At 42.1% G+C, this 27,021-nt stretch overlaps 8 protein-coding genes across 11 annotated transcripts; 5 read left to right on the forward strand and 3 right to left on the reverse strand.

The window, feature by feature from the left end:
- The first annotated feature begins 68 nt into the window (after window positions 1-68).
- On the forward strand, window positions 69-1,025 carry LOC108107528 (brachyurin). The gene has a single exon (XM_017215068.1). It carries the CDS (start codon window positions 69-71, stop codon window positions 1,023-1,025), a length of 957 nt encoding a protein of 318 aa, XP_017070557.1.
- A 1,148-nt stretch (window positions 1,026-2,173) lies between these two features.
- LOC108107881 (serine protease 1) lies at window positions 2,174-3,166 on the forward strand. The gene is made up of 2 exons (XM_017215667.2): window positions 2,174-2,471; window positions 2,531-3,166. Exons 1-2 carry the CDS (start codon window positions 2,215-2,217, stop codon window positions 3,093-3,095), a joined length of 822 nt encoding a protein of 273 aa, XP_017071156.1. The 5' UTR covers window positions 2,174-2,214; the 3' UTR covers window positions 3,096-3,166.
- Window positions 3,167-11,123: 7,957 nt separating this feature from the next.
- LOC108107529 (transmembrane protease serine 9-like) lies at window positions 11,124-13,732 on the forward strand. Its single transcript, XM_017215070.2, is given in 3 exon segments — window positions 11,124-11,410; window positions 11,475-12,058; window positions 12,833-13,732. Coding segments are annotated over 3 exon segments (1,698 nt in total). The 5' UTR covers window positions 11,124-11,150; the 3' UTR covers window positions 13,687-13,732.
- Window positions 13,733-14,051: 319 nt separating this feature from the next.
- On the reverse strand, window positions 14,052-14,885 carry LOC108107925 (serine protease 1). Its single transcript, XM_017215749.1, has one exon. It carries the CDS (start codon window positions 14,877-14,879, stop codon window positions 14,091-14,093), a length of 789 nt encoding a protein of 262 aa, XP_017071238.1. The 5' UTR covers window positions 14,880-14,885; the 3' UTR covers window positions 14,052-14,090.
- Window positions 14,886-15,599: 714 nt separating this feature from the next.
- Window positions 15,600-17,601, forward strand: LOC108107924 (protein tantalus). Of its 4 annotated transcripts, none has more exons than XM_017215746.2 (4): window positions 15,621-15,707; window positions 15,773-15,871; window positions 16,039-16,127; window positions 16,180-17,601. In XM_017215746.2, the coding sequence occupies exons 2-4, from the start codon at window positions 15,854-15,856 to the stop codon at window positions 17,021-17,023; spliced, it is 951 nt and encodes a 316-aa protein (XP_017071235.1). In that variant the 5' UTR covers window positions 15,621-15,707; window positions 15,773-15,853; the 3' UTR covers window positions 17,024-17,601. The 4 variants fall into 4 exon arrangements, with proteins under 4 accessions (XP_017071236.1, XP_017071237.1, XP_017071235.1 ...); XM_017215745.2 differs by having other exon boundaries at window positions 15,626-15,707; window positions 15,770-15,871; XM_017215747.2 differs by having other exon boundaries at window positions 15,600-15,871; window positions 16,025-16,127.
- Window positions 17,602-19,934: 2,333 nt separating this feature from the next.
- LOC108107922 (chymotrypsin BI) lies at window positions 19,935-21,774 on the forward strand. The gene is made up of 3 exons (XM_017215744.1): window positions 19,935-20,834; window positions 20,899-21,074; window positions 21,136-21,774. The coding sequence occupies exons 1-3, from the start codon at window positions 20,308-20,310 to the stop codon at window positions 21,765-21,767; spliced, it is 1,335 nt and encodes a 444-aa protein (XP_017071233.1). The 5' UTR covers window positions 19,935-20,307; the 3' UTR covers window positions 21,768-21,774.
- On the reverse strand, window positions 21,762-23,115 carry LOC108107923 (brachyurin-like). The gene is made up of 4 exons (XM_041817908.1): window positions 23,112-23,115; window positions 22,410-22,637; window positions 22,248-22,346; window positions 21,762-22,120 (listed from the first exon to the last, which is right to left on the reverse strand). The coding sequence occupies exons 1-4, from the start codon at window positions 23,113-23,115 to the stop codon at window positions 21,807-21,809; spliced, it is 645 nt and encodes a 214-aa protein (XP_041673842.1). The 3' UTR covers window positions 21,762-21,806.
- A 122-nt stretch (window positions 23,116-23,237) lies between these two features.
- LOC108107571 (brachyurin-like) lies at window positions 23,238-24,698 on the reverse strand. Its single transcript, XM_017215131.2, has 3 exons — window positions 24,216-24,698; window positions 24,058-24,156; window positions 23,238-23,600 (listed from the first exon to the last, which is right to left on the reverse strand). Exons 1-3 carry the CDS (start codon window positions 24,673-24,675, stop codon window positions 23,287-23,289), a joined length of 873 nt encoding a protein of 290 aa, XP_017070620.1. The 5' UTR covers window positions 24,676-24,698; the 3' UTR covers window positions 23,238-23,286.
- Between the last annotated feature and the right edge of the window lie 2,323 nt (window positions 24,699-27,021).

Consider the following 27,021-nt stretch of genomic DNA (forward strand, 5'->3'; position numbering starts at 1 on the left):
AAGGGTAAGATAAGGAGTTTAATAACTGGGTATTCTCCATATTATTTTCTATATCTTTTGTTCATAAGATGATGCAACGTCCAGCAATCGCAGCGCTTTGTTATCTATTACTCCCATTGATAGTTTTATCAAGTCCAAGTTGGATTGATACTTTTAAAGATTCCCCAGAAGAATCTTCAACTGATGATGAAGAAATCATGGAGAGACGTTGGCAGCTGGGCTATGAAAACTGGCGTCTTCGATGCGAGAAATTCGAGGCGGAGGAGAATCAGACCTTCCCTGTAAACACTCGAATAGCTGGCGGGGAACTGGCAACACCTGGCACGTTTCCCTATCAAGTGGGTCTTGTAATTCAACAGAGTGGAGGGGATCTGATAAAGTGCGGTGGTTCCCTAATCACCAGTCAATTTGTTTTGACAGCTGCCCATTGTCTAAGTGATGCCATTGGTGGAAGGATTTACTTAGGAGCCACAAGATTCGCCGATGAAGGTGACTCTGCTGAAGCGTTTATGGTTACACACAGAGATTTCTTAGTCCATCCAGGTTACTTGGGCTTTGGGGGATACAATGACTTGGCTTTGATCCGACTGCCAAGAAAAATCGTAGCCTCAGATCGAGTTCAACCAATCGAGCTGGCAGGAGAATTTATGCATCAAAAGTTTTTGGAAGGGCAAGTGGTGACCCTTTCGGGTTGGGGTAGTCTAGGAGATTCTACCAACAGTGAGACTCGTCTTCTTCAGTATTTGGATGTGGAGATAATTGATCAGGAACGATGCATCTGCTATTTCCTGCCAGGATTGGTTAGCCAACGACGTCACCTGAGCACCGATGGCAGTAATAGACGAGGTGCCTGCAATGGCGACTCCGGTGGACCGTTGGTGTACCATTGGCGCAATGTCAGCTACCTGATTGGGGTCACCTCGTTTGGCAGTGCCGAGGGATGCGAGGCGGGGGGACCCACTGTCTACGCCAGGATAACCGCATATTTGCCATGGATCCGACAGCAAACGGCAATGACCAACTAAATGCAATTAACGCCTAATTGCAGCCCATTAATTGCTAAACAATATAGTCGGGCCAGACAATAAAACCAATTAAAGCAATGAAACCGAGACAGGTTCGTTCCTGTCGAGAAGGGAAGGTGAAAATGGTCCATTTTATGGGTGGTTGTTTTCCCTTGAATGGAAATTGTTGCCGATAAATAACAGTAAACATTTCAGCATTACGACAGACCAAGTCAATTTGGGGAGCTCAATAAAAGCACAAAGAGAAAAGAAACCTTACCATGGAAATTGCTGATAAATTCGCCAATGAAATTGAAATCTTCTTTAGGTTGAGTGTCCGTTTTCGATGGTGTTGTATTGGTTACAACTCCCCTTCCCACTTTTCCAGCTAATCGCCTTTAATTGGCCATCTGAATTGGCCATTAACCGCAGCGATGTGGTCAGTCCAACGCGTCATCAAATCACGCGGCATACGATGATGATAAAGAACGGCTGCGGTTGCGAAAACAACTGGACTTTGTTTGTTTATAATCGTAAATCGAAATGAGACTCTCAATGCGCAAATATTTGACAGCGAAATAATTTAGGGAGCATAATAAACCTCGGCTAAAATTAAACTGTCAGCCGGTCTTGACCAACAAACGTCCTACTCCTTGACCTTTAACGAAGGTAAACAAACCGTCAAACCATCTTAACTATGAGCTTACAGTTTCTTTCCCTATAGACAGACGATAAGATAGTACCCAACTACTACCTATAAGATACTATAGGTGTTAGATACGCCATCAGCACGCGTCACGCGCCAGAGAGCATGCCGCACCTTTGCCAATTTTATAAACATATATATTTATCTTTTATATATATAAAAAACTAATCAAATTAATTAGCAACCTCATGCTCGGCTTCTGGTATCGCCTAGGTAAGATCTAGAAATCCACCTGAGGCCCAGTGTACCGATTAGATCCGTATCGAGATTAATACCCTTGGATTGGGAAAGTAATTTTGGCGGCCGTGTGTCTGAAGTACATTCATCCATATCTTCCGGCCAAAATCTCTGCAGATAAGGCAGTTCGAACTAACTTTAGTGGTCCTATCTAATCAGGACAGCTATATTTGTGAAATGCAACACATTTTGGCACTATATAAGACCCCTGCTGGGTCTTGTCCAAACAGTTGAGTTCCTTTAACTGAACAAGCAACAATACCCAAGATGAAGTTCCTGATCATCCTTGCCCTGGCCGTGGCCGCCTCCGCTTTCCCGGAAGCGGAGCTGCAGCACCGTAGCCGTGAGATGCCTGTGGTTGGCGACATCGAGGGTCGCATCACCGGAGGAAAAACCGCTGCTGTCGGACAGTTCCCCTACCAGGTTGGACTTTCCCTTAGGCTGAGTGCTCTTTCCAGCGCCTGGTGCGGTGGCTCTCTGATCGGAAGCCAATGGGTTTTGACCGCTGCTCACTGTACCGATGGGTAAGTATCCTTTCATGAAAGTGATAAATCCACTTCTAACCATTTCGCCTCAATCACAGAGTTCAGTCCGTGACCGTCTACCTGGGTGCTACCGTGCGTACCTCCGCCGAGATTACCCACACCGTCTCCAGCTCCGACATCATCATCCACGCCGACTGGAACAGCTCCAACCTGCGCAACGACATCTCCCTGATCAAGATCCCTGCCGTCAGCTCTAGCAGCAGGATCTCTGCCATCGCCCTCCCAGCTATTGCCAGCTCCTACTCGACCTATGTTGGTGAGACCGCTGTCGCCTCCGGATGGGGTCGTACTAGCGACTCTTCCTCCTCTGTGGCCACCAACCTGCAGTACGTCGACTTGACTGTCATCACCAATGCCGTGTGCGCTAGCACCTACGGAACCTCGATTGTGACCAGTGGCCAGATCTGTGTCCAGACCCCCAACGGTCAGTCCACCTGCAACGGTGACTCCGGCGGTCCTTTGGTGCTCGAGGCCAAGAAGGTCCAGATCGGTCTGACCTCCTTCGGTGCCGCTGCCGGTTGCGAGAAGGGCTATCCCGCTGCCTTCACCCGTTTGACCAGCTACTTGGATTGGATCAAGACCAACACTGGCATCTCCTACTAAGGGAACAGTCAGGAACTTTAACAACGCAAAAATATAAAAATCGTTTAAAAAAACTTTATTGATTTATGATTTCAAGGGGAATTTTTAATATTTATTGACCCAGAGCTGAACTATGAACGAGAACTATGAAGTAAAATATTAAATTATTACAAATAGGTCATAAAAATGATAATTAAGAATGACAGCTGAACAGAGTCTTGGCCAAGCTGTTACCTGCTCATTAAAATTCATTAAACTGCCAAGCGACACAATAAAAGCTGAAAACTTCGAAGGCAGCTGGAAAATAAACAAAAACAAAAAAACAAATGAGGAAAAGTTTCGCAAAAGTGAAAGTTAAAAAAAAAAGCCCAGACAATATGTCAACATTTGAATTATTACGAGGCATTTAAATAAATGACGAAAGTTGTTTCTTTATATGCAACACTTATTATTGCTCTGAGGCTCTAGGCAGGCACTTTTCTTACAGTGTAGAAGGACCTCATACGTAGAAGGATGCCAGGTGGTGCCTGAAAAGCAGTCCGGACCAGATGGTCTTGTGGTTCCGCATAAAAAGCATTTACTCAACACGAGCCAAACGACAAAAAGCAGAGACGCAGACAGAAACAGGAACCAAAAACCAAATCCAGAGACATAACAAAGTCAGTCAGGGAAAATAGCAGCAGCTGAGCTTGAAAATGGATGCGGGAATGGTGAACACCCAACGCCCACCAGCGGGTTAAGGGGTCCAGTCGTGCTGATAAATGTTTGCATTGCGGAAATTTATGACAGCACAAAAAGTTTCCTGCACTCGTATTCTGTGGTTTAGATATGACAAAATATCATACATAACCCCTCCAAAAAATAACTGAAAAAAAACATTCAAGTTACTACAGTTGTCACTATGGGTATGGCTGTGTGTATGGGGGGGAATGTGAGTGTGTAGGCAAAGTTAGTTAAAATGTCAACCCGGAAAACGGACGGCTAGTGTTTATGGGCAAAGTTTTTTATTTAAAATCCACTTTGCCCAGTTGCAATGCAATGCTCTGATTGAACTACCAAAAGTTCGCCTCTTTCTTGGCCACAAACTTCATTTCCCAGCTGATTGAAGTGAACTTCGTTTTTGGGGGCATTTCGTTGGTTTCCCAATGACAGTCACTTGGTCAAGTGGTTTTTGTTTGATTCACTTTATTTGCCAAAATATTTTGCCAGCCTGCGGACACAGACATAGACAGAGGAAAATCCAGTAGCCGGAATTTGCATTGACTTTAATTTACTTATTTATGTCCTGGCACCTTTGGGCCAAGGCCCTTAGCCTCTGACCCAGTTCGCAGCAATTAAATATTTAGCTCCGTTTCATTTGGCAGCTAATAAAATCAATTCTCGGATCGTATGTGGCTCTAATCACAGAGTAAAATCAATTAACGAACTGTCAGCTCATCAATTATGGCCAAACAGATGAGTGGGGGCGATGGGACTTTTCGACTGGCGAGTCAACAACGCAATCCTGGCTAATAAATGCCAGCCAATTCAAAGCAATCAACTTAATTAACGATTTTTGGTGGGGCCATGATTCGGCTACATAATTAATTAAGTCGACTCGGAATTAGCCAACCGAAAAAATCGAAAAAAGGAATCGCAGACGCTTACCAATTCGCAAGCTCAGCATTTCGGGGTCACCACATGGCCAAAATGTAGCCTGACTTCCAAATAGTTTTAGCCATAATAATGTTTATGATAATGTGGTTTACTCAGCATGACCAGCAATCTGAGAGACAAGTTAATTAAGAACAGGACTTTAACTTAACCCCTTAGGTCAGTCTGACCAAATAAATTTTAACCACTTTTAAGTTTAATCAAGATTTTTGCTTTACCAAATCAACAAGGTAATTGACCTTAATTATATTTGTGGTTATTATTAAAGAACATTTTGATTATTAGGTTGATTTTCTTAGAGTTTCTTGCTCATCACGGAACATGACTGCTATGACCTTAATTGTTTAGTTTAAGAAATAATTTAACTTACGACAAACTTTGACTGGCATTTTCTTAACCCCTTAGTTTTGCCGTGTGCCTGTGACACTTTGAATGATGTTCGGCTAATTAAGCGCCCAACAATTACTATAACAACCCCAAGTCACTTGCGATGACAGGCCAACACAGAAAGTGTTTCTAACAAAAAAGCCCCATACTAAAACCAACAAGCAAACACACACACACACTCGCATACACATACTGGGAGAGTATCGCACACTTAATTCATTTAACTCAAACATTTTCATTTATTTATCGCATTACTGGCTCTTTCCTCCCCGCTTAAGCAACCCCAGTTGGAACCGCCATCACCAGAGTTTTTTTGGCTAATGACTTCCTGCTTTTCCTAACGCGCTCAGCATCCGGCTTCCCCACATATGGTGGGTGTGTGTGTGTGGATCTGGTAGAGATTGGGCTGGGTCTGGGTTTGGTTTGGCTTGGGATAGCTGACTGACTGACTGACTGACAGTCCAACCACCCACCAAGAGGGCTGTGTGGGGTAAGTGGAAGGCGCATCGGGCTCATTGAATGCTTTTGGCATGTTGCCCGGCTCGACACCATTATTTCTGGTAACAAGATAATTGTATAATGAAATCCAAACAACACTTGGGTCTTGGTGTGGCTCTTCTGGTGGCTCCACTTGAACCACCAACGCCCAAAACAAGTTCACTCAGCATCCACCACAATGACTTGACGGCAAAGTTCGCTGGTTTTTTGTTTTAGAGCCGAAGACAAAGAGTTTTTGGCCGGTTCGCCTCTGCCTTGACTCCTGATGGAGTGGCAATACTTGTTCCGGGGTAAGTAAGCTCCTTTGATCAGCTGAAAAGTATTCCTCTTTAGTATTAAATTTTATATAACTTTCTATAAACTTGTATTGATTTCATAACTAAAAAATAGGCACAAAAAGGTATTTATTATTATTTCTATTTGAAAAGTCATTCCTGGAATTTATTGATAAGATAAATGGTATTTTTTATGCAATTCATTTTGATGTCTCTAATGCTATCCCATTGATAAGATAGTATTTAATTTTAGCTCCATTAAAAAGTATTCTCTTTTAACTTAATTTTTGATAGATATTAACTTCTTATCATTTGTAAAGAGATTTCTAGGGGCTTTTTTAGTATCTTGATAACTGTAAAGTCTGAGATTATATGATTGTGATATAAGTCCATGAAAAATCTCTTGTAATTTTCCAACTGATAAAAACATTATAATGTTGATAGTATTTGAACATTCTTAACTTCCCGAGAAAACCAATTGTTAGAGCAATCCTTAGTCAACAATTTCATCTGTCGAAAGCATACGTACTTCCCCTTTTCTCTTAATTTCATTTCATTCACATGGAAGTAAAATGTCTTGTCATGGTCTCGTGCCTTTTGTTTTCATGTTTCCTTTTTTCCAGCCTTTTCTGGTTTTCCCTTTGGGAGTGACAATTGATTGACGGGAAAAGTTAATGGCTTACTTTCTGGCTATATATAGAACTCGAGCACTTGAGAACTGAAGTTAAAGATGTGCGTTGGCTTTTAGGCACAAAGAAACGGTAATAATAATTGAAACATCTCCGAGTCTCGAATACTTTCCCCAAAAGCACTGAGCACATATCAAGTAGATAGTCCACACACTCATGGCCATATGCAAAGCCGCTCAGAGAGCACTCACCGAAATCCCCATGCCTCCAGCCTTGCATTCTGGTATCCTGGCATTACCTAGAGCCATCACTCAGTGAAAAAAAAAACAAAAAAGGAACAAGGAACGGCAGCTAGCAGAGTAGGGCAAAAAATAATAATACTTTGCTCCTCCGGCAGGGCACAAAATAAAGACATAAAGCAAACAAATGCCGGCATCGAGGAGGAAATATGGGAGGAACCCGTCCGAAAAGGAAGGTGGATTGAATGGTTGACTGGCAGTGGAGTGGCTTTTAGTGCGTTCAAGCAGAAAAATATATAGAAAACAATAAACCGAAATTACAACAAGACCAACTACGGCACAAGCCAAGGCACAACGTAACAACGTTAAATAAACAACAAAAAATATTGGCAAACAAAATGTTTATAAGCCATAAAGCATTTGCCAGGCCCAGCTGCATATTCATATAAATATTTGCATGCTAAAATTTGATGAGTAGTTATATATTTTCCGGCACAGCAAGCGGCAAACATTACATCAACCGGAATGTGGCTGTATCTCAAAAGAGGATCGCATAAATTTCTGGCATTAATGAAGTCCCAACAAAAGAGATTCCCGACTGAATGAACAATCTGCACAGGATATTAACTATTCCCCTACCCTGGCTAAAATATCAGACTGCATTCAAATTCTGGCAGACAAGACACTGCAAATATTCAAAGGAAAAGTTGCAATATTCGATGCCAAGAATGTCCCGAACAATAGCAGGAATCCACAGTGAGTATTCAGAAGTCATTGATACGGCCCGAGCGGAATCATTTTTTTATTTATTTTTTTTTTTTTTTGGATGTGCCAATGCCAATAAGCAGACAAGTACCACCTCCAATGGGGACACGTACTTGTTTCGCCTTGAAATATCCACCCGACTTCATCCTTCACTCCACGAAAATCCAATTGTCGTAGTAGACAAAAATCCCTGGCGTTGGCACACAATAATAAAAAGCTACGGCGGCGAAAAAAAAAGTCAGAGAGCCAAAAGCAATCTATCGAAAAGGATTTGTTTGCATGGCAGGAATTTATATTTATATATTTCGAGCTGGGAAAAGACTGAGCCTTCTCATATGCAAAAGCCGACGGGATGCCTTCAGCTTATTGATAGAAAATCACAGAGAAAGCAAAAATTGTCCTCGCTCGGCGTTTTTCTCAAATATTTGCTCAGCCCACCAGCCATTTATATACTCCAAAAAATATATATATATATACATTTATGTATTCTCATATAATAACTTAGTTTGATCCCTGCGCATAAAATTTAATGGTGGCCACTTGTGTTTGTCGTCTGTTTGTCGGATTTGTGTCAGAATATTGACAGTTGGTCGAAGTCACTGTATTGGGACAACATGGCGTATGTGCAATGCTTACGACCACTTTCCGTCACCCTTTCGCCGCTAAGCTCCCTTTTTATCAAGTTTTCTGGTTGGAAATTGCACTCAGGTGGAGTTTTGTTACTTGGAAAGAGCTCCTCAGTCTGCCAGCTGTTCCCTAATCAAACTTTTTCAATACATCGCGCATTAAAAACGAGTTGACAAACTGCAACACAAAACTTTGACCAAGTCCCGGGACCTGCTAAGTCCTGGGTTAACTTAGGTCACAGAGTTGAGGGAACGGAGGGATGCCATCCATATAAACGTGAGTCACGCTAACATCTCTACTTATCCAGCCAAGTGCAGCAGCAAATTGCATTTTGAAAAAAAAAAAAAAAATGTCAAACTTTCCCAATGCACTTTCCGCAGGGGTTTGAGTAACATCTTGAAAATGGGATGATATAAAATGAGGCGATAAGTTGTTGCCAAGTTTTGGTGAGCATTGGTAAAAAGGTGGCTGGCAAGCACATTACTCATACGCAATGTGAGACTATCTCGGGAGGCATGATTAATGAGGCGGCTGCTGTTGACATCCCCAAAAGCAATTTGAATTATAGCAGGAAATAGACATAGTTCCCTGTGATAAGTCATCAGCGACAGGGCCAAAAGGAGAGTAGTATGGGCGGGTCAGCTGGGCCAGACAGTTGTCATTAATTTTGGTCAACAAGGAGTCGGAGACGGATTTCTTGAGCTGACCACAGTCCCAGCGACATTTTCATGACAATTTAACACAAAAAAACTCAACTGAACGATATTTACTGCACTGCAGAATGTTTTTGAGGTAAGTGGAAAAATAAATCGAATTTAAAGAGCTTAAAATAAAGAATTTTTCTTTGCCAGTCAGCTCTGCCAGTTCTGCCTCTCTCCCAGAAACATTCTTGGCCAGTTTTAATATCAAAAGTCTAAATATTTCTAAATTTTTTCCAAGTGTGTGATACAACATTATTGGATTGGGAGAATAGCGACAGCCAAAACACACAATCCAAGTGCCAGTGGAAGCGTAATCGATGCTGCTCACATTAGATGGTTGCTCCGGAGAGGGCCAAACTTAGCTGAAGTGAGTCGAACGAAATCCTTGGCCAGCCACCAGCATTTCAAGTGCTCCCCAACAGACCCAGCAAACTGACCTCTTTGGGAACTGCTCCGTTCGCTGCCGCTGCTGCTGCTGCTTTTTATCCCAAGCTGCTGCTTCGTTTATCATTTGTTGTTCACTTGTCGAAATTTTATTGCTGCAATCTTGTTTGTCGTCGTCGTCGTCTCGTCCTTTTCCTTTTTCTCGTCAAAGGAGAGCGCACGCTGGAGGACATTTCAAATGCCTTCGTAAGGACTCTTACACACATTTACAGTTGACGTTAGAGTATAAGCGCCAATGATCTTAAATAATTATTTATTTACTATTAAACATGAATTTTTACGTAATTTGCACTGAAATTTCTGACCGTACTTTCTGAAAGTGGTTAACATTTTAAGCATTTATCGTTATTATTATTTGAAAATAAAAAAATATATATTCCCATTCTTTCTGAGTACAAACTCCTATTCCTTTGACCGCAACTGTACTTAAGCCAGAGGCGTAGTCGCTTCCTGATGAATATTCTGTTCCCTTTTCTAACTCGTCCCCCCTTCTACGCAACTGGTTGAGCAAGCTTGAATTTTCCTTGTATCGGAGAGGTCTGGACATTGTTGTTCAGGCTGTCGTTGTCGCAGCCGGAAATGCGTCTAATAAGCGTGTGTGAGCGCATTACGTATACGTAATATACATTTATATATAAGTGTATTACATACGTCTCTGCCAGGAATTTAAAGTGCGGCCTTTTTTATTTTTTATTTTGGTTGCTTTAAAACTGGTGCTCAGCCAACAATGAGAGCAAATATTTCAAGAAAATTAGTTTCCTTTGTTCCTCCAGAGAGGCAGAGACAAAAGAAACGAATTTTCCCGCAATCAGCGAAAGGAGCAACCATAAAAACGCTCAACAGTGCAGGGCAAACAAAAAACGAACAAATGGCGAAGGAAAATCAATAAAATGCAGTTAATATTGGGATTAAATAAATGAAAAATTCTCGAGGCCAAGTGTTCATGCTGTCCTCTTTAAGTGAAAATCTATTTTATGCTTGGCATTTATGGCCCAGACACGCACAGTGTCCCACAAAAGTCACTGGCCGACGGCAACTACATACTACATGTGTCAGCATGAAAGGCAATGAATTGTTTTTATGTGCTAATGTCCGGCAGGAGCAGGGACCAACTATAGCTACGGAGCCAAAATCCGGTATGCCTTTACATGCCAGACACGTAAGGCGATTTGATTTCAATTTCCCAGATTCAACTTGCCACTGTCATCTGCCCGCCCACACGAATGAGTTGGTAACTTTGGCACACCGCTGCGTATGCTTAATACGACTTGGGCCAAACCATCAGATAATCACTGGAAATTTCAGCCACTCTAGCCGCTGAGAGTCGCCGTAAACAACTTCTGATCGATGGCTCTTAAAAGAATCAAATAATTCGATTAAACCGATTTTATTTAGCCGGTTTTCCCAACTAAATTTATTATACTTAAAGCAGTCCAAATCTGGCCAAAAACGTCCATTTTGGCAAAATAGTACTGTCGTCATTTAGCGAAATCTATGCTTATCACTTATCACTCAAGTGGACGACGTCTGCCGCCTGTTCGCCTGTGAAGTGCGTTTAATTGAAAGCCTGCTGTGTGCAATCTCAACGGTTTCCCACAGGTCCAAGATAACAGCAGATACACTTTTTTTGTTTTAGTTTCGGTCAATCAAAGCCGATAAGTAGTCCTACATTTCCTTTCTGGCCAAAATAAAAATCAAAAAACAACAAGCAAAAGCCACGACTGATAACCAGTTTCAAGCGCATAAACAGAAATGACTTGGTCAAAATACAAGAGGCCGGTCATCTGATAACAGCGCCAATGGATGGGTATATAAGTGGCACCGTGTCCGGTGGAGAATCATTCGTTCCTCGACCATCATGAAAGTGCTCGTTGTCTTCGCTTTGGCTTTGGCCACCGCCTCCGCCGGTCTGCTGCCCCAGCAGATGCCAATTCACCCCCGTGACTTGCCCGCTCGTCCCTCGATTGAGGGTCGCATCACCAACGGCAAGACCGCCTCCGAGGGTGAGTTCCCCTACCAGTTGGGACTCAGCTTTGCTAGCACCAGCGGTAGCTGGTGGTGCGGTGGCTCCCTCATCAGCAGCGAGTGGGTGCTGACCGCTGCCCACTGCACAGACGGGTAAGTAACCTGAAAACTATCAAATATAGGACAGCCCCTTCTAATGTCTATCTACCTGTTGCAGTGCCTCCTCTGTGACCATCACCTATGGCGCCACCGTCCGCACCGTCGCCAAGCTGACCCAGACCGTCTCCAGCTCCAACTTCAAGCAGCACGCCAGCTACAACTCGGCTGTGTTGAGGCACGACATCTCTCTGATCAAGACCCCAGCTGTTGCCTTCACCAGCTACATCCAGGCTGTTAAGCTGCCCGAAGTGGCCAGCAGTTACTCCACTTATGCCGGAGAGAAGGCCATCGCCTCCGGATGGGGCAAGGTCTCCGATTCCGCCTCTTCCGTTGCCAGCACCCTGCAGTACGAGACCTTTGAGATTGTGTCCGTTGCCACCTGCCAGGCCACCTATGGCTCTCTGATCGCCACCTCCAGGGTTATCTGCATTGCCACCCCCAACAAGACCTCCACCTGCAACGGTGACTCTGGCGGCCCATTGGTCCTGGTGAGCTCTAAGGTCCTCGTCGGTGTCACCTCCTTCGTATCCAGTGCTGGTTGCGAGTCCGGTGCCCCTGCTGGCTTCACCCGTGTGACCAGCTACCTGGATTGGATCAAGGAAAACTCTGGTGTTAACTAAGAAGCACTCAGGAACATGCAAAATTAAAAATCAATTATAACGAACTTTAAAAGAGTTATCATTTTTAAGGGGGGATTTCCAAAAACATTTTTTTGGCCACTTAAATCACAAAAAGTCACAAGCAATCATTCAGGCACCCCTTGAACAAAAACTATTACTAACTAATTTACTGTTGATTCCAGAAACATTCGACTTGTCGTCTTGATAGGTCGACAGAATGATCGATAGAAAAAGGTCTTCAAATGAGTCGAGCTAACAATCGGTTAACAAAAACTATTCGATAATTAGCGTGCTTAATTTGATTTCCTTATCTAATTTTTCAGGCGCAGTTCTAATTTTTAAGTTTTGTACAAAAAGCTTTTTAACCTGCATTTGATGATCGTAAAAGAACAAATAAGACGATATTTTTTAGCATACTTTTAAGCTGTACAAAATAAATTGCATCAAGTTAATCGTAAATTACAATCTTATATTGACAAACGATCTATGAACGTTTGGAAAATTTAGCGAGCAGGAGCTTATCAAAGTATAATATATAATAAGCAGATAAGCAAATACAAGGTGCAAAAGTATAAGTGACATAAAAATGTAGATTTAGTTTTTTACGACCCTCTCGTGCCCCAAGTTTCCTATATCATATAGAATAAATTTAAATATTTAGTCACCCTAGAATAAGAGGGTGTTAAATAAAGGAAGTTGATATAAATAATCAAACAAGTAATCGTAAATTTTCTACCCAACTGATTACGAATACTTAGAACCATTACATGTGCCCTACCCAAGAAGCGTATATAAGGCAGTGTCTCACAAGTTGTTATTATAAGTGAAAAAAGTTTTCAGATCATGAAAGTGCTTGGAGTTCTGTTGATCACGGCGTTTGCCTTAGTGGCGGCGCTGGAAAAGCCCATTCCCGTTAAGGACATGCCTGTGGGAAAGAATGTGAACGGACGTATCACCCAAGGGTATCCGGCATACGAAGGAAAGGTTCCCTACATTGTAGCCCTTCGCTTTGAGAGTGACAATGGTGGCTGGAACTGCGGTGGTTCGATCATTGGACACGAGTGGGTACTCACTGCTGGACACTGCACCAACGGAGCCAGTTACGTGAACATCCACTACGGTGCCGTGTGGCGCAACAACCCGCAGTTCAAACACGTTTCATCGGACATCATCACTCATCCCGATTACGATAACGGTAATCTCAACAACGACATTGGCCTGATCCGTACACCCCACGTGGACTTCTGGTCGCTGGTCAACAAGGTCGAACTACCCACCTACGCTGATCGGTACAACAACTTCTACGGCTGGTGGGGTCTCCTTTCCGGGTGGGGTGCAACCTCTGATACCAGCGGAATGAGCGATTACCTCAACTGCGTTGATATCCAGATTTCGGACAATGACGTTTGCCTAAACTACTACGGTAGCCACTTCATCACCCCCAACCATCTGTGCTATGCTACCCCGGAGAACAAGGGTTCCTGCGGTGGAGACTCCGGCGGTCCTCTCGTCCTTCACGACGGCAACCGCCTAGTGGGCATTGTTTCCTTCGGATCCGTCGAGGGCTGTCTCTCTAACAGTCCCAAGGGAATGACTCGAGTATCCAGCTACTTGGACTGGATCCGTGACATAACGGGTATCTCTTATTAATAAAATACCTCCTTATAAAATTAAAGGACATTAAATACTGCATAAACATGATTTTTTCTGAATGGATCTAAAGAGGGGATTTCTGCTTAATGGTTAAACTTTTTTTTACTTTTCGAAAATTAATAATTTTATATACTTTGAGTATATACATTTTTAACAATTTAAAAATCAGTAAAGATGTTTTTATTTATATTTGGAATTAAGAGTCCTTTATATAACTTTATTCATAGTTTTTACGAAATCTGAATCTCAACATTTTATGATAGCAATGAATATTTTTCAATTTCTTTATTTTCATAATATCTCTAAATTTTGAATTGTTTTAAACAATTTCTTTTAACTAAGCAATCAAAACACAAAATATATTTTAATTTTCAATAACAAAAGTTTATTTAAGAATCCTTTTAGTAGGAAATGCCAGTGTTGTCGCGGATCCAGTCCAGGTAGCTGGTGACGCGAACCATTCCCTTGGGACCGTTCGAGAGGCAACCAGCGGAAGAGCCGAAGGACACAATACCCACTTGGCGGTTGCCGTCGTGGAGGACCAGAGGGCCACCAGAGTCACCGCTGCAGGTTCCCTTGTTCTCGGGAGTTGGGATGCAGATCAGGTCACCAGAGAAGCTGCCATAGTAGTTCTCGCACACTGAGTTCTCACCGATCTGGACATCAACGCAGTTCAAGTACTCAGAGACGCCACCCTCGTCGGAGGTCTTGCCCCATCCGGAAACCAAAGCCCACCATCCCTGGTAGTTGTTGTAGCGATCGTTGTAGCTGGGCAGCTCAACCTTGTTGACCAGCGACCAGAAGTCCACATGGGGAGTGCGAATCAGAGAGATATCTCCAGATCCGTGCTCAATGAAGTCGCCGCGTCCAACCCAGTGGGTGTACTGGGCCTGCAGGCGCCACAGAGCTCCGTAGTAGATGGTCACAGACTCCATGCCATCGGTACAGTGCTTAGCGGTCATCACCCAGGTGTTACCGATGATGGAACCACCGCACCAAGTGCCACCGCCGTTCTTGCTGAAGCCAAGTCCTACGATGTAGGGCACCTTGCCCTCGTAGGCAGGGTATCCCATGGTGATACGTCCTTCGATGGATGCCTTGCCAACAGGCACATCCTTCCAGAAGACTGGCTTCTCGAAAGCCGAGACGGAGGCGATAACCCCAAGGAGCAGGACCGCTAGCACTTTCATTTTAAGTTTAGCACACTTAGTGAATCTTAACAAACAGTAACGCTGTTTATATAGTTTTTTATTCTACCGGATATGAATTAATCCCCTGGGAGCGTAATTTACAACATACAGATAAGAACTGCCTTTGTTTTGTGTGCGGAGTTAAGACAACTTGACAAAATCTTGCGAATGGAAGTTGGCGCATTCGATAAGGCTTAATCAAACGAAGCTCGCGAACTAAAGATTTATTATGAAAATAAAACACCTTGAAATACATATAATAAACTTATATTTTAGCTGTTATTCCTCTTTAAAGGTTTCATACGTAATACAATTTGTAAAATTCCATATTATTTTTTGATAAATAAAAATTTTAAAAAATTGGGAAAGTTTTGAGGAAGTCACAAAAATGTAATCAAATGAGTATTTTTTGAATGGTAACGAAGGTTGTAAAATTGGTTTCATCGAGAGTTGCCACTCCTGATGTTAGCGAAGAATTGAACCACATTCGTGTGACCGGATTGCAGTAGGCGGGAGAAACGAGACCTAATATTCGATAATACTGTTTTTTATTTGAATTGTTTAAATTCACAAATTGATTTAATAGAAATAGGCAACACATAAAATTGTGCACAATATAGAGAATATGCATTAAATAGGTTTTTATGGGATTTAGCTATGTATTGTTCAATATCGAAACCAAAACCTCGATAAAATGCGCGAGCCCAAACATTCAACATATCGATATTATCATCATTGGCTAACACAGCTCTAAGCTGTTTTTTTTATAAAAACTTCTCTCAAATTTTGGCTATTATTTTACCGCATTAAAGAACGCTGACAAAACAAGTAATATTCCTTTGCTCAGATCAAAAAAAGTTTCACTTGGCAACAATAGATTTATCCGTCAGTAGTCCTATAAACGGCCCCCCGTAGTGAAAGAGACCTGCTTTTTCTGACAGACGCCTGCAGAAAAAAGGCATTAAAATAAGGAAATGCGCGATTTTCCAAAGGTAAGTAAACTATAGGTGATCTTTAACTCTCAGGAACTCCCTGGGAATGTCTCTGATATTAATAAGTTATTACACCGTAAGGTTTCCAAGACAAAGCAATTCTTTTAAAGGGCGACTATCAAGAATACCCAACAAATATTTATAATATTTTAGGAATTGATTTCTAGAGTTCAACCGTGAAAATAATGAATAACATTGTCTACAACTTTTCGAAGATCACGCTTCAACCAAAAGAGGTGGGGTTCCCGAGGAATAGGTGAGTTATGGCAGTAGACCCATTTGGAACTTTCCTAATGCCCAACTTTCAGGTCGTCAACTAGCTCGAGCTTATCATTCAGACTGAAGGAGATGGCCATGTCTGACACAGAGGAAATGCAAGATACATCGGCGCCAATAGCAGCCGATGATAACGAGGATAACATTAGCACTGAATCCTTTGATTCTGACGATGTGGACTCCCAACTTAGTCGTTGCGAGGATAATGACGATGACAGCGATTGCATCAGTGGATCGACCTTCTTTCGTAGTTCCAATTTCGGAGCTAGGGCGGGCGTGGCTCGTCGCAAAATGCCCGCTAGAGTATCCAAGGACAACTTTAATCGAGTATGCAGCGCCATCATGAAACCTATCAAGAAGAAGCAGCGAAAGGAACTTAGCACTAATCCCCAGACCCTCAAGAGCATTGAGAAGATCTACACCAGCAAGCGTATGAAGAAGTTCACACCCACCAATCTCGAGACAATCTTCGAGGAGCCCAGCGACGAGAATGCCGCCGATGCAGAGGATGACAGTGAGGAGTGCTCTATTAGCAGCCAAGTTAAAGTCGTCAAGGTTTGGGGTCGCAAACTTCGCCGAGCCATCTCGTTCAGCGATGGCCTGAGCAAGAACAAGATATTGTCAAAGAAACGTCGCCAAAAGGTGAAGAAAACCTTTGGTAAGCGCTTTGCGCTCAAGAAAATCTCCATGACCGAGTTCCACGACCGCTTGAACAAGAGTTTTGACAGTGCCATGCTGGAGGGCGATGATGCAGAGGCTGGAGGTTCAACGGGAACCATAGAGATTCCCAAGACTTCCATGACCATGGAGGATATACAGCTACCGGCAATGAGCAGCCAACACCAGTTCCTCATGCAACCAGCAGGCTTCGAGTAGAGAGACTGAATGATCCATTTCATTTGCACCCCATTATATTCATCACATAACAACTAGCATATATTGTCCAAAAAGAAATGTACTGATACCAACTATGAAGCTAGAAACTACGTTTGTTTGGATTACTTTATCCCGTAGTTATAAGAACGCATTCAAGAAATATGTGTGTAAATAGCATGTAGACAAAAATAAACTAGAGCTAAACCTAAAAGTAAAATTATCCAGCCATAGAATACGATTCTGTGCCTAGCAATTAAGGGGATTAATAAACGTTAAAAATACATATCCATCTGCTGCTGTTCGAGAATCCTTTTAAGCTGGTCAAAAGGGGATCATAACGCAGTCATTTTAAGTCCATCAAGAGCTGTTATAAGGTTTTTTTGTAATCACTTTTCTAGGTCTAAGATATACTTTTTAGTTTGATATTTATTTTTAAAGGTACTTCTCATATGTTTAAACTATTATTGAACTTATATTAAGTATCTTATAATGTTCTAGCTTTTATATGTTAAACTTTATCACTTTCGACAGAGACCATTTTTATATCATGATTTCCCAAAAATAAAATTAACTCAAGACATTTCTTTTCTATAAACATAAAGTCCAGTCTGAGTTCCTCAAATACTGTATAAACTTGAAGATAGGGGCCGTGGTATATTACGCCATAAAGAGCACTTGGGGGTGGTAAATAGGACGTTAACGAGAAACAGTGATATAAAATAAATAAACCCAATTCGAATGCGAAACGGAAGCGAAACGCACAGAGGTGGCCAAAAGAGCAGACGGATTGTGCGAGCCGGGTGGCGCTCAAGCTCAATTAAATAACGGCCGCCGCGTGATTAGCAAGTGCAATAAAATGCAGTAACAAAAACGCGCCCATTATTAATGAGTGCAACATGCAACGGGGAGCGATTATGCAGCGAATATATATATTTATGAATATAGATATTGACGCACCACCGCACGATATCGAAGTGCACCAACACCTGAGCAGGCGTTCAAGGGGGTCGAGGTGGGTGGTGGTGAGCTATTGCATTTGCATAATCATGTTGTTGTTGTGGCTCACTGTTGTTGCAGCCTCATTACATTCGGCTTCATTTCGATTTGATCCAATACAATCCAATCCAATCCCGATTTGATTCAATTCGATTTGAACATACATATCACATTGGCGAGCGCGAGACGATTTGATTTATTTGCTTCGCTAGGCACACAGACCGCAGTAATTTCCTAAATCGACAACAATGGCCAGGTAACAGAAATACTTTCAACACCAAATAAAACTGATTATCTCAACCAGCTGGCAGGCGGTGCACGAATTAATTTAATTAACAACACATACATATTTTATGCTGCATTTCATTTCCTGCTAAGAATTCTGCACATGCCACTCGCTGCTGCATGCAACCGAATGGAAAACTGTTAATTTGTTTATGAGATATCCGCCTCTAAGCCCTTCCCCCATGAACCACCCAATTCCACCAGCCTGGCAATAACCTTGAGCTCTGGAGTACACAGTAGTCGCTTTAATTTGAATCATCAAAGTCAAACTATCAAGTTGGAGCTACTGTGGTTGAAGAAGACAAAATAAACAGTCAAGCTTCATAAAAATGAACTTAATAAAAAAATGCAGACTTTTACTTATACCATTTTAAAAAAGTCAGAGTGTGTTTTATATTCTCTTAAGTTTTTGGTTTGTTTTAAGTTTTGATGGTGGAAAATAGGAGACAGTTTTCTTTAAAGAAGTAAGACTGTAAACTGGTCAAAAGATATCCCAACAGAGGGTGAAGATGAAGCCGCGGCGGCATGCAAATGTAACTGTAGCAACTTGTGTTATTGTTTCACTTACAGCTATCCAACCTCCAGAGCTTTTTTTCTCAATGAAAGACTCTTCTCTCCGCAGAGCCACCTAAAAAACAAAAACTAAAAAAAACCCGATCGCGAATGCATAATGAAGATGGAGTTAAAGCGAGAAGTGAGTGAAGTGGGGAGTGATGTAATAGCGCCAAAGCGGGCGGATAACTAGAGTTACAGCTTCGCATTCAATTTAAATGGCAAAACCACAAGACACCGACCGAGATCCACAATGAAAATGTAACCTATGCGGCACATATTTCTATTTTGCGATAAAAATGCGGACTAGCTGCCGTTGCAAAGGGCGAATGCCGACTGAAAAGTGACAGTTCCTCAATGGTTGAGGGAGGAGTCATTTATCATATCGAAAAGAGAGATCGTCTATTGACAAGAGCATATTATTCAGTGGGCAAATTAAACCAAATTGATGCAACTGCAATTGTGCGCGGCCAACTGAAATGCAGCCAAATAGATGAAATAATAAAGGCGCCGAGCAATTTCTGCGCTGGCAAAAGAGTTTATAAAAATGCTGGCAACCTGCGCGCCGGCGCAGTGGCTAAATAGACGCGAAGAAAGCAGTACTGGCGACTAGAGATTACGACGCGAGTTGTTGCGACTACAACTAAAGTTTAATGCGGTGAAGTGTCCAGTAACCAGCGTAACGGCTTTTCGAAACCGGGAAAACAAAAGTGACCAGTGGGTGAACGAGCGGCCGAAGGAGGAAAGGTGGAGCGGAAGTGGGTTAAAAGAGGAAGCAAAGGAAGTCAAGGAAGTCAAGTCCAGTGAGCAACAGGAAAGCAGTTAAATCTAGGAAGCTTCAAGGAAGCAGAGCAAGAACGGAGAAAGCAGATAACGATCTTAAAGCTTACAAAGCAGTACATATACTTGATAGGAAGCAGTTAAAGGATTGGAATTCTCTCCAAAAAAATCGATAAATCAAAAATATACTAAACAAACATAAGCTAAAATTAAAGTGACCAATTAAATCTATCAAAACACTCACGTTATAGGATAATAAGGCAAACCACAGGATAAACAAATGAAAACTTTTAAAATTTTAGAATAGAAAACGCACTTTCCGAAACAAATAACTCGGGTTAAGTCATTTAGGAAATGGACAAAATAAGAAAAAAAGCTTCAGCCTAAAAACTCATTAAATGCAGATACTGTTATAAAACAAGGACCCAGGAAATTATACATTGAAACAAATTAGCTATATTTCCCAAAAGCCGTTAGGTTCGGGATATAACGGAAGCACTCAAGGTCCGGGAAGTAAGCTGTTTTAGAATCCCCGCATTCACCTTTACAGGAAACCATGCAAAGGAAAGACAGTTAGCAGTGAAAGCAGTCCAATCACCATAAGTGCCAGCAATTGCAATTGCACTCGCAATTAAAAATTAAATGCGTGCGCGTACAAAGCAACAAAGCCAATGTCCAAACAATCTGCAAGTGCAAGTGCCGCGCTGCTGCTGCTCATTTGGCTTACATGGCTAACGATGCACTGCATCGCGCTGGACTGGCAGCAGGTTAAGCCGATGTACTTGGTGTCCATGTACCCAGGCCCCATGGGCCTCTCAACCTCCTCGTCCTCCCCATTTTCTTCCTCCTCATCCTCGTCCGGTTCCCTGGAACACGATGCGGAAATGAGTGCCAGCAACGTAGACAGTCGCCACATGAAGGGAATGGGCTTGGGTATGGATGTTGGTGGTTTTAGCGAAGAGGATCTGGAGGATCGGGAACCACTCGTCCTTAATCTGGAGACAACGCCGCTGCTGGAGAAGATGCTGCCAGAGGGCGCTATGGCCATGGATCGCATCTTCGGCGGTGATGTGGGTAATCCCCACTGCTTTCCCTATCAGGTTGGCATGCTGCTCCAAAGACCCAAGGGCCTGTACTGGTGTGGCGGCTCTCTAATCTCAGAAAAGCATGTCCTCACCGCAGCCCACTGTGTGGACATGTAAGTGGTCATGGTATATATTATTCCGTCGAACCTATCCTCTCAAGAAAATTTAATTTTACAGGGCTAAGAGGGCTTTGGTTTTCCTGGGCGCCAATGAGATCAAGAATGCCAAGGAGAAGGGCCAAGTGCGTCTGATGGTGCCTAGCGAGAACTTCCACATCTACCCCACCTGGAATCCAAAGAGGTTAAAGGATGACATAGCCCTGGTCAGACTTCCTCATGCAGTTAGCTTTAATGGTGAAATCGTTACTTTCCTTAATAGATTACAATGTTAGTAAAATGGAACCTATACTTCCAGAACGCATCCATCCTATCCAACTACCGAAAAGGCACTACGAGTATCGCAGTTTCAAAAACAAACTAGCAATCGCCTCCGGCTGGGGTCGTTACGCCACCGGAGTCCATGCGATCAGTAATGTGCTACGCTACGTCCAGCTCCAGATAATCGATGGACGGACCTGCAAGTCTAATTTTCCACTGTCATATCGAGGTACAAATATATGCACCAGTGGCAGGAATGCTCGATCCACATGCAATGGAGACTCGGGAGGACCTTTGGTCCTTCAAAGAAGGCACTCAAAGAAAAGAGTCCTCGTGGGAATCACTTCCTTTGGCAGCATCTACGGCTGCGATCGTGGCTACCCTGCGGCCTTTACCAAAGTAGCTTCATATTTGGATTGGATCAGTGATGAAACTGGAGTCAGTTCCCATCAGGATACAACGGAAGCGATATTCTTCGACCAGTATGTAAGGGATTATGGAAAACCACGACAAAGTCGCCGGTTAGAGACGGAGGAGCAGCCGGAAGACGATGTGCCCGATGAATTAGATGTCCATCCAAGACCCATTTCCGATGAGGACATCTCCGAGGATGTCCGACCGCGAGCCCGGTCCCGCCCACACTCCGAACATGAGTTCTATTTCTTATAATCCAAAAATAAACATTTATTGTAAGAAAGAAATCAAAGCTTAGTTTCCATAATTGGCCAAACCACTCTTCTCCTCAATCCAGTCCAAGTAGGAGGTGATGCGAGTGAATACCCCCGGCCAGCCCACCTCGCAGCCAAAGGCGATTCCGAAGGAGGTGGCTCCGATTAGGGTGTTTTTGCCGTCTTTCAAGACCAGAGGACCGCCAGAATCGCCGTTGCAGGTGGAGGTGCCACCGGTGGTTTTGATGCAGATGTTGGTTTCGGCAACGAGACCCAAGTACCATGGAGAGCAGCCGCTGTTGCTCATGATAGGTACATCGATGTATTGCAGAATATCGGTGACTGCGGTAGCAGCTGATGAACAAATAAAAAAGGTTGTAAAGGAAAAGATTTTAGCCTCTTCGGTTGCCATACAACAGCTTAACTTTCACTATTTTGTTTATGAGACACTTAAATTGTTTAAGGTATAAGGCTAACTTACAGTCGCTGATCTTGCCCCACCCGGAGGCAATAGCTGACTCGCCGGTATAGGTCTCGTAGCTATTGGATTTTTCTGGCAGACTGGCGGGCTGGATGAACTCTGTGAAGTATGAAAAGTAATTAAGAACTTTTTCCTTTTACTAAAACGGACATATGTACATACCATTGAACTCGATGGGCACTGGCAACTTGATCAGGGAAATATCGTTGGTGATGGTATCGGCGATCCAGTTCTCGTGCACGATCACATTCTTAGTTTCCACAAAAACAATCTGTTGGCCCTTCTCCGAGGCATTGGTGCGGTCATGGGTGCCCAGGTAGACATCCACTCCGGTGGTCAAGCTATCCGTGCAATGGGCGGCAGTGATAATAACCAGAGCTACCGATATTCCTAGCGATAAGAGTTAAGTGTGAATCGAAAAGTGCTAATATAGGCAATAAAGCCATAAGCCATGTTAATCAGTTTGTAGTAGGTTTATCCAGGGCATTAATGACGATTCCACAGCATTAAATTATTCGTAAATATAGGTTCTCTTAAGCTTTTTGGTATTAAAAAACACAAAGATATATTCTTAAATTTAACTATGCCTTAAAGGCTTACTCTTTAATATTCATACCTTTCTCTAAGTTTAAGAAAATTCACTTTTAAAAGGTTATCTTTATGGATCTTAATATGTCTGCGAAGGCTTATCTTTAATATTCGTATTAGCGTCGATAGCAAAACCGTGGCCCGCGATTATCAAATAGTATTGTGATTTGATTGAGTGATTTATTGAATTCTCAATCACAATTCTCCCAGGTTAAACTGCGATGTGCCTATGATATGAGTAAACAGTTCGATCGTACGTGCGAGCTTCCTGCCGACTCATTATGAAGTCATAGCAGCGGAGTGGTAGCCGGAAAACGAAGTGCCCATTGAACTAGAAGGATCCCCGCTTCCGATAACGACATCTTTGAGGATGTCACACCCAAATTTCGAATATGAGTTCTATTTTTTGTCATCCAAAAATAAACATTTATTTTAAGCAGGAAATCAACAATTAGTTGCCGTAGTTGACCACACCGGTCTTGGCCTCAATCCAGTCGAGGTAAGAGGTGATGCGTGTGAACACACCAGGCCATCCTACCTCGCAACCAAGGGCGATTCCGAAGGAGGTGGCTCCGATCAGGGTGTTGCTGCCGTCGTTCAGGACCAGAGGGCCGCCAGAATCGCCGTTGCAGGTGGAGATGCCGCCGGTAGTCTTGATGCAGATGTTGGTGCCGGCAACCAGGCCGAAGTACCAGGGAGAGCAGCCGCTGTTGTTCATGATGGGAACCTCAGCATACTGCAGAATGTCGGTGGCTCCAGTAGCAGCTGTTGGAAAAACAGAAATATTTCATGAGAAAAGTTATAAATAAATTTCGAGGAGTATAAAGTCTAAAGGAATATTTTATAAAGTTAAAATAGGCTTAATCAAAGTCAGAAATAGTTTGGAGTTCTTTTAGAATACGTTAAATTTAAACAAAAAATAAGATTAGATTTCCTACAAATCGATTTCTTTGATAAGAACTTAGAAGTTCCCTTTTCCAAAAGATTTAAAAGATTAGGTACACTTGGACAAAGGTTAAATATTGATTCGCCATGGGTTTTCACATTTGTAAATTAATTGAATTAAGGAATTGCGTTGAAATAACGAAGTTATAGAAGCACTTCTCACGAATTGGATTATTTGTTTCAAGTGTGATATTTTCATTACGAAATCTCAACTTTCACTATTTTACTCTTAAAACACTTAAGCACAAAATATTTACTAGGTATAAGGGTCACTTACAGTCGCTGATCTTGCCCCATCCGGAGGCAATGGCCGACTCGCCGCCGTAGGTGCTGTAGCTGTCGGATTTCGCGGGCAGATTGGCGGGCTGAATGTACTCTGTGAAATATGGAAAGTACTTAAGAACTTTTTCCTATCACCAAAACGGAAATACACACTGTTGAACTCGATGGGCACGGGCAACTTGATCAGGGAAATATCGTTGGTGATGGTCTCGGCGATCCAGTTCTCGTGAACGATCACATTCTTAGTCTCCACGAAGACGATCTGTTGTCCCTCCTCCTTGGCGTTGGTGCGGTCGTGGGCGCCCAGGTAGACATCCACTCCGGTGGTCAAGCTATCCGTGCAATGGGCGGCAGTGATGATCCAGCGGTCGCTGATGATGGTGCCTCCGCACCAGGCAGCTCCTCCCTGGACGTACAAGAGTAGTCCCACCTGGTATGGGAACTGGTTGGGCTGGGCCAACTGTCCTCCGGTAATCCTTCCGCTTGGCAAAGTCTCGCCATGGACCTTGGGCATCGGGGTCTCAATGTTGAGGTTCTTGACCGAACTCCAGTCGACAGCCTGGGCGCCAAGGATGGCGGCCAAAAGCAAAACCGTGGTGCACGCGAATTTCATGTTGATCACAACTAAAGCTTTTGCCAAGAATCGGGGCACTTTTATACGGATTTCAATGGGGGCGCGGGTATCATAATTCATAGACTATCTGTGGTCGATTGCCCAGGGTGGAGGTAATTTATAATCTTCTATTGGGCATTATTGATAATTCTATGCTATGCTACCGATTTTCTTGGCGATAAGGGTTAAGTCTGAATCGAAGTGTCCCAGTAATGGCAAAAAACCATGAGCCACTTTAATCATTTTCTGGTAGGTAGAGCATTGATGACGAGCAGTATTAAAATATGCTTAAATATAGGTTGGTAGTTGGTCGTTGGTACGAAAATACACAAAACTATATACATATATTTTACTATGTCTTCGAATTATACCTTTTATTACTCATTCTCTTTTCTAATTCACTTCTTAGAAGGTTACCTCTGCGAAAAGCTCTTTAGATAATGTAATCGTAATATCTCTGCTAAGGCTTATCTTAAATACTAGTATTGGCGGCGATAGCAAAACCGCCGACATCGATTATCAAATGGGTTTGTGATTTAATTGAGTGATTTATTGAATCCACAGTCATAATTCTCCCAGGCTAAACTGCGCTGTGCCTATGATATGAGTAAACAGTTCGACCGTACGTGCGAGCTTCCTGCCGACTCATTATGATGTCATAGCAGCCGATGCACTTCCCTCAATCCAATAAAAAGGTTCGGTATTTTCAAAACGACTTCCAAACTTAATTAAAGCTTAATACTTATGGAATCAAATTGAAATAAAATAAGTAAAAAACAAAGCTGAAACAAAAGCGGGGAACTAAGCGAAACATGAATCAAAACGGAAATGGATTTAATGCAACAATTTTTGTTTGTTCAATTGAAGGTCGTCTTAAAGTTGAGTGAGTCCAAACAAAAGCCGTCACAGCAATCCGGTCGAGACGAAGTCTAAAAAGCCTCAAGTTGGCAAGAGAAGAGTCACAGAATGCCCCCCGTACCGTTTAGCCATAGAAGGACAGATTTACCCATTTAATTAGCACAGCTTTCTAAAAATTATACAATTCAAATGACACCTGCCGTGTGCTCAGGTAGGCAGGCACACATAAAACCGAATTACCCATATGACAGTATCTCGTTATAGATCTAATCCATAGTCGTTCTATTAGCTCCCCAACAATCGTTGGCTATACTATATATGCATTCAGCAAAGTTGAAAAACAGAAACAAATGGCAAAAGTCCTTGAAGCAGGCCCCAAAGCAGAGCTAATTAAAACATTAAATGCGTAGCAAACTATTTAACTGTAACAAAAAATATATAGCTAAATGAATTCAAAACAAACAGGGTGTGAAGCTTGGCATAGATGGTCGAACTTCTAGATACACTCTTCGTCTTAGGATAAATATTTATTTTACTTATGATATTTAAAATCAACAAATGAACCTAGCTGCCTTGTTTTTAAATTAGAGCTAAAATATATTTTCTATCTACTACAAGACACTACCATTAACCCTCCATAACATTGATCCAATTTCATTTATGATCCACATAAACCATCCTGATAAAAATATCTTAATTCAAGTGCACGACTAACTCCTAATCTTATTTATGTTACTTACACTTAGCAAGGGTATAATAAAAATTTAATTTATTAAGCAAGATTAAACCAGTTCAAAGCGGCAGCGGTCAAGAGAACAATATTTTTGTGAGCAGTTGTAATGAGAAGCAAAATGATTTGATATGGGTGCGACTTCATAATTAATATAAATGCATACATGCGCCACCGCCATCGCCCCCGCCTTGCAACATGCGTATCTTAAGTTGAAAACACGAACATTTGTAAATAAATAAGATAATAAGACATAAACACATCGAAATATTAATTTAACAGTTAAGTTCTGAATAAAATATATATATCCTAATTGCATTCTCGATTAAATATAAAGAAAATTCAATTTAAATGAGTTCAAAATTAAGTCGCTGTGTAAATCTTTCAAAAGTGTGTCCCTAAAAGGATTTCGATGATCGCCGATTTTGGAATGAGGAAAGTCTGCCTAATAAGACGAAGGTGCTAATAAATAAGACAAGCTAAAGTTGAAAATATGAAAATACTTCTTCTGGAATTTGATTTTCGTATTTTTGTGAAATTATTTTGAAAAATTTCCATTGATAATTGTTGTTTTCAAATTATTGTGAAATTATTAGATTTTTGAGTTAGAAAGCACTTCATTTTGTGAAATACATTTAAATTACTATATATATGTTAATTAGTAACAAAAAAATAAATAATAAAATTGGTATTACAAAGCTGTTAATAAATAAAGAAAACCTGAAAAATTAGATAATTATTCCCAGATTCATTCTGGC

This window comes from Drosophila eugracilis, unplaced genomic scaffold, assembly GCF_018153835.1.
Source record: "Drosophila eugracilis isolate 14026-0451.02 unplaced genomic scaffold, ASM1815383v1 contig_2088, whole genome shotgun sequence".
In the NCBI taxonomy this organism is placed as follows: domain Eukaryota; kingdom Metazoa; phylum Arthropoda; class Insecta; order Diptera; family Drosophilidae; genus Drosophila; species Drosophila eugracilis.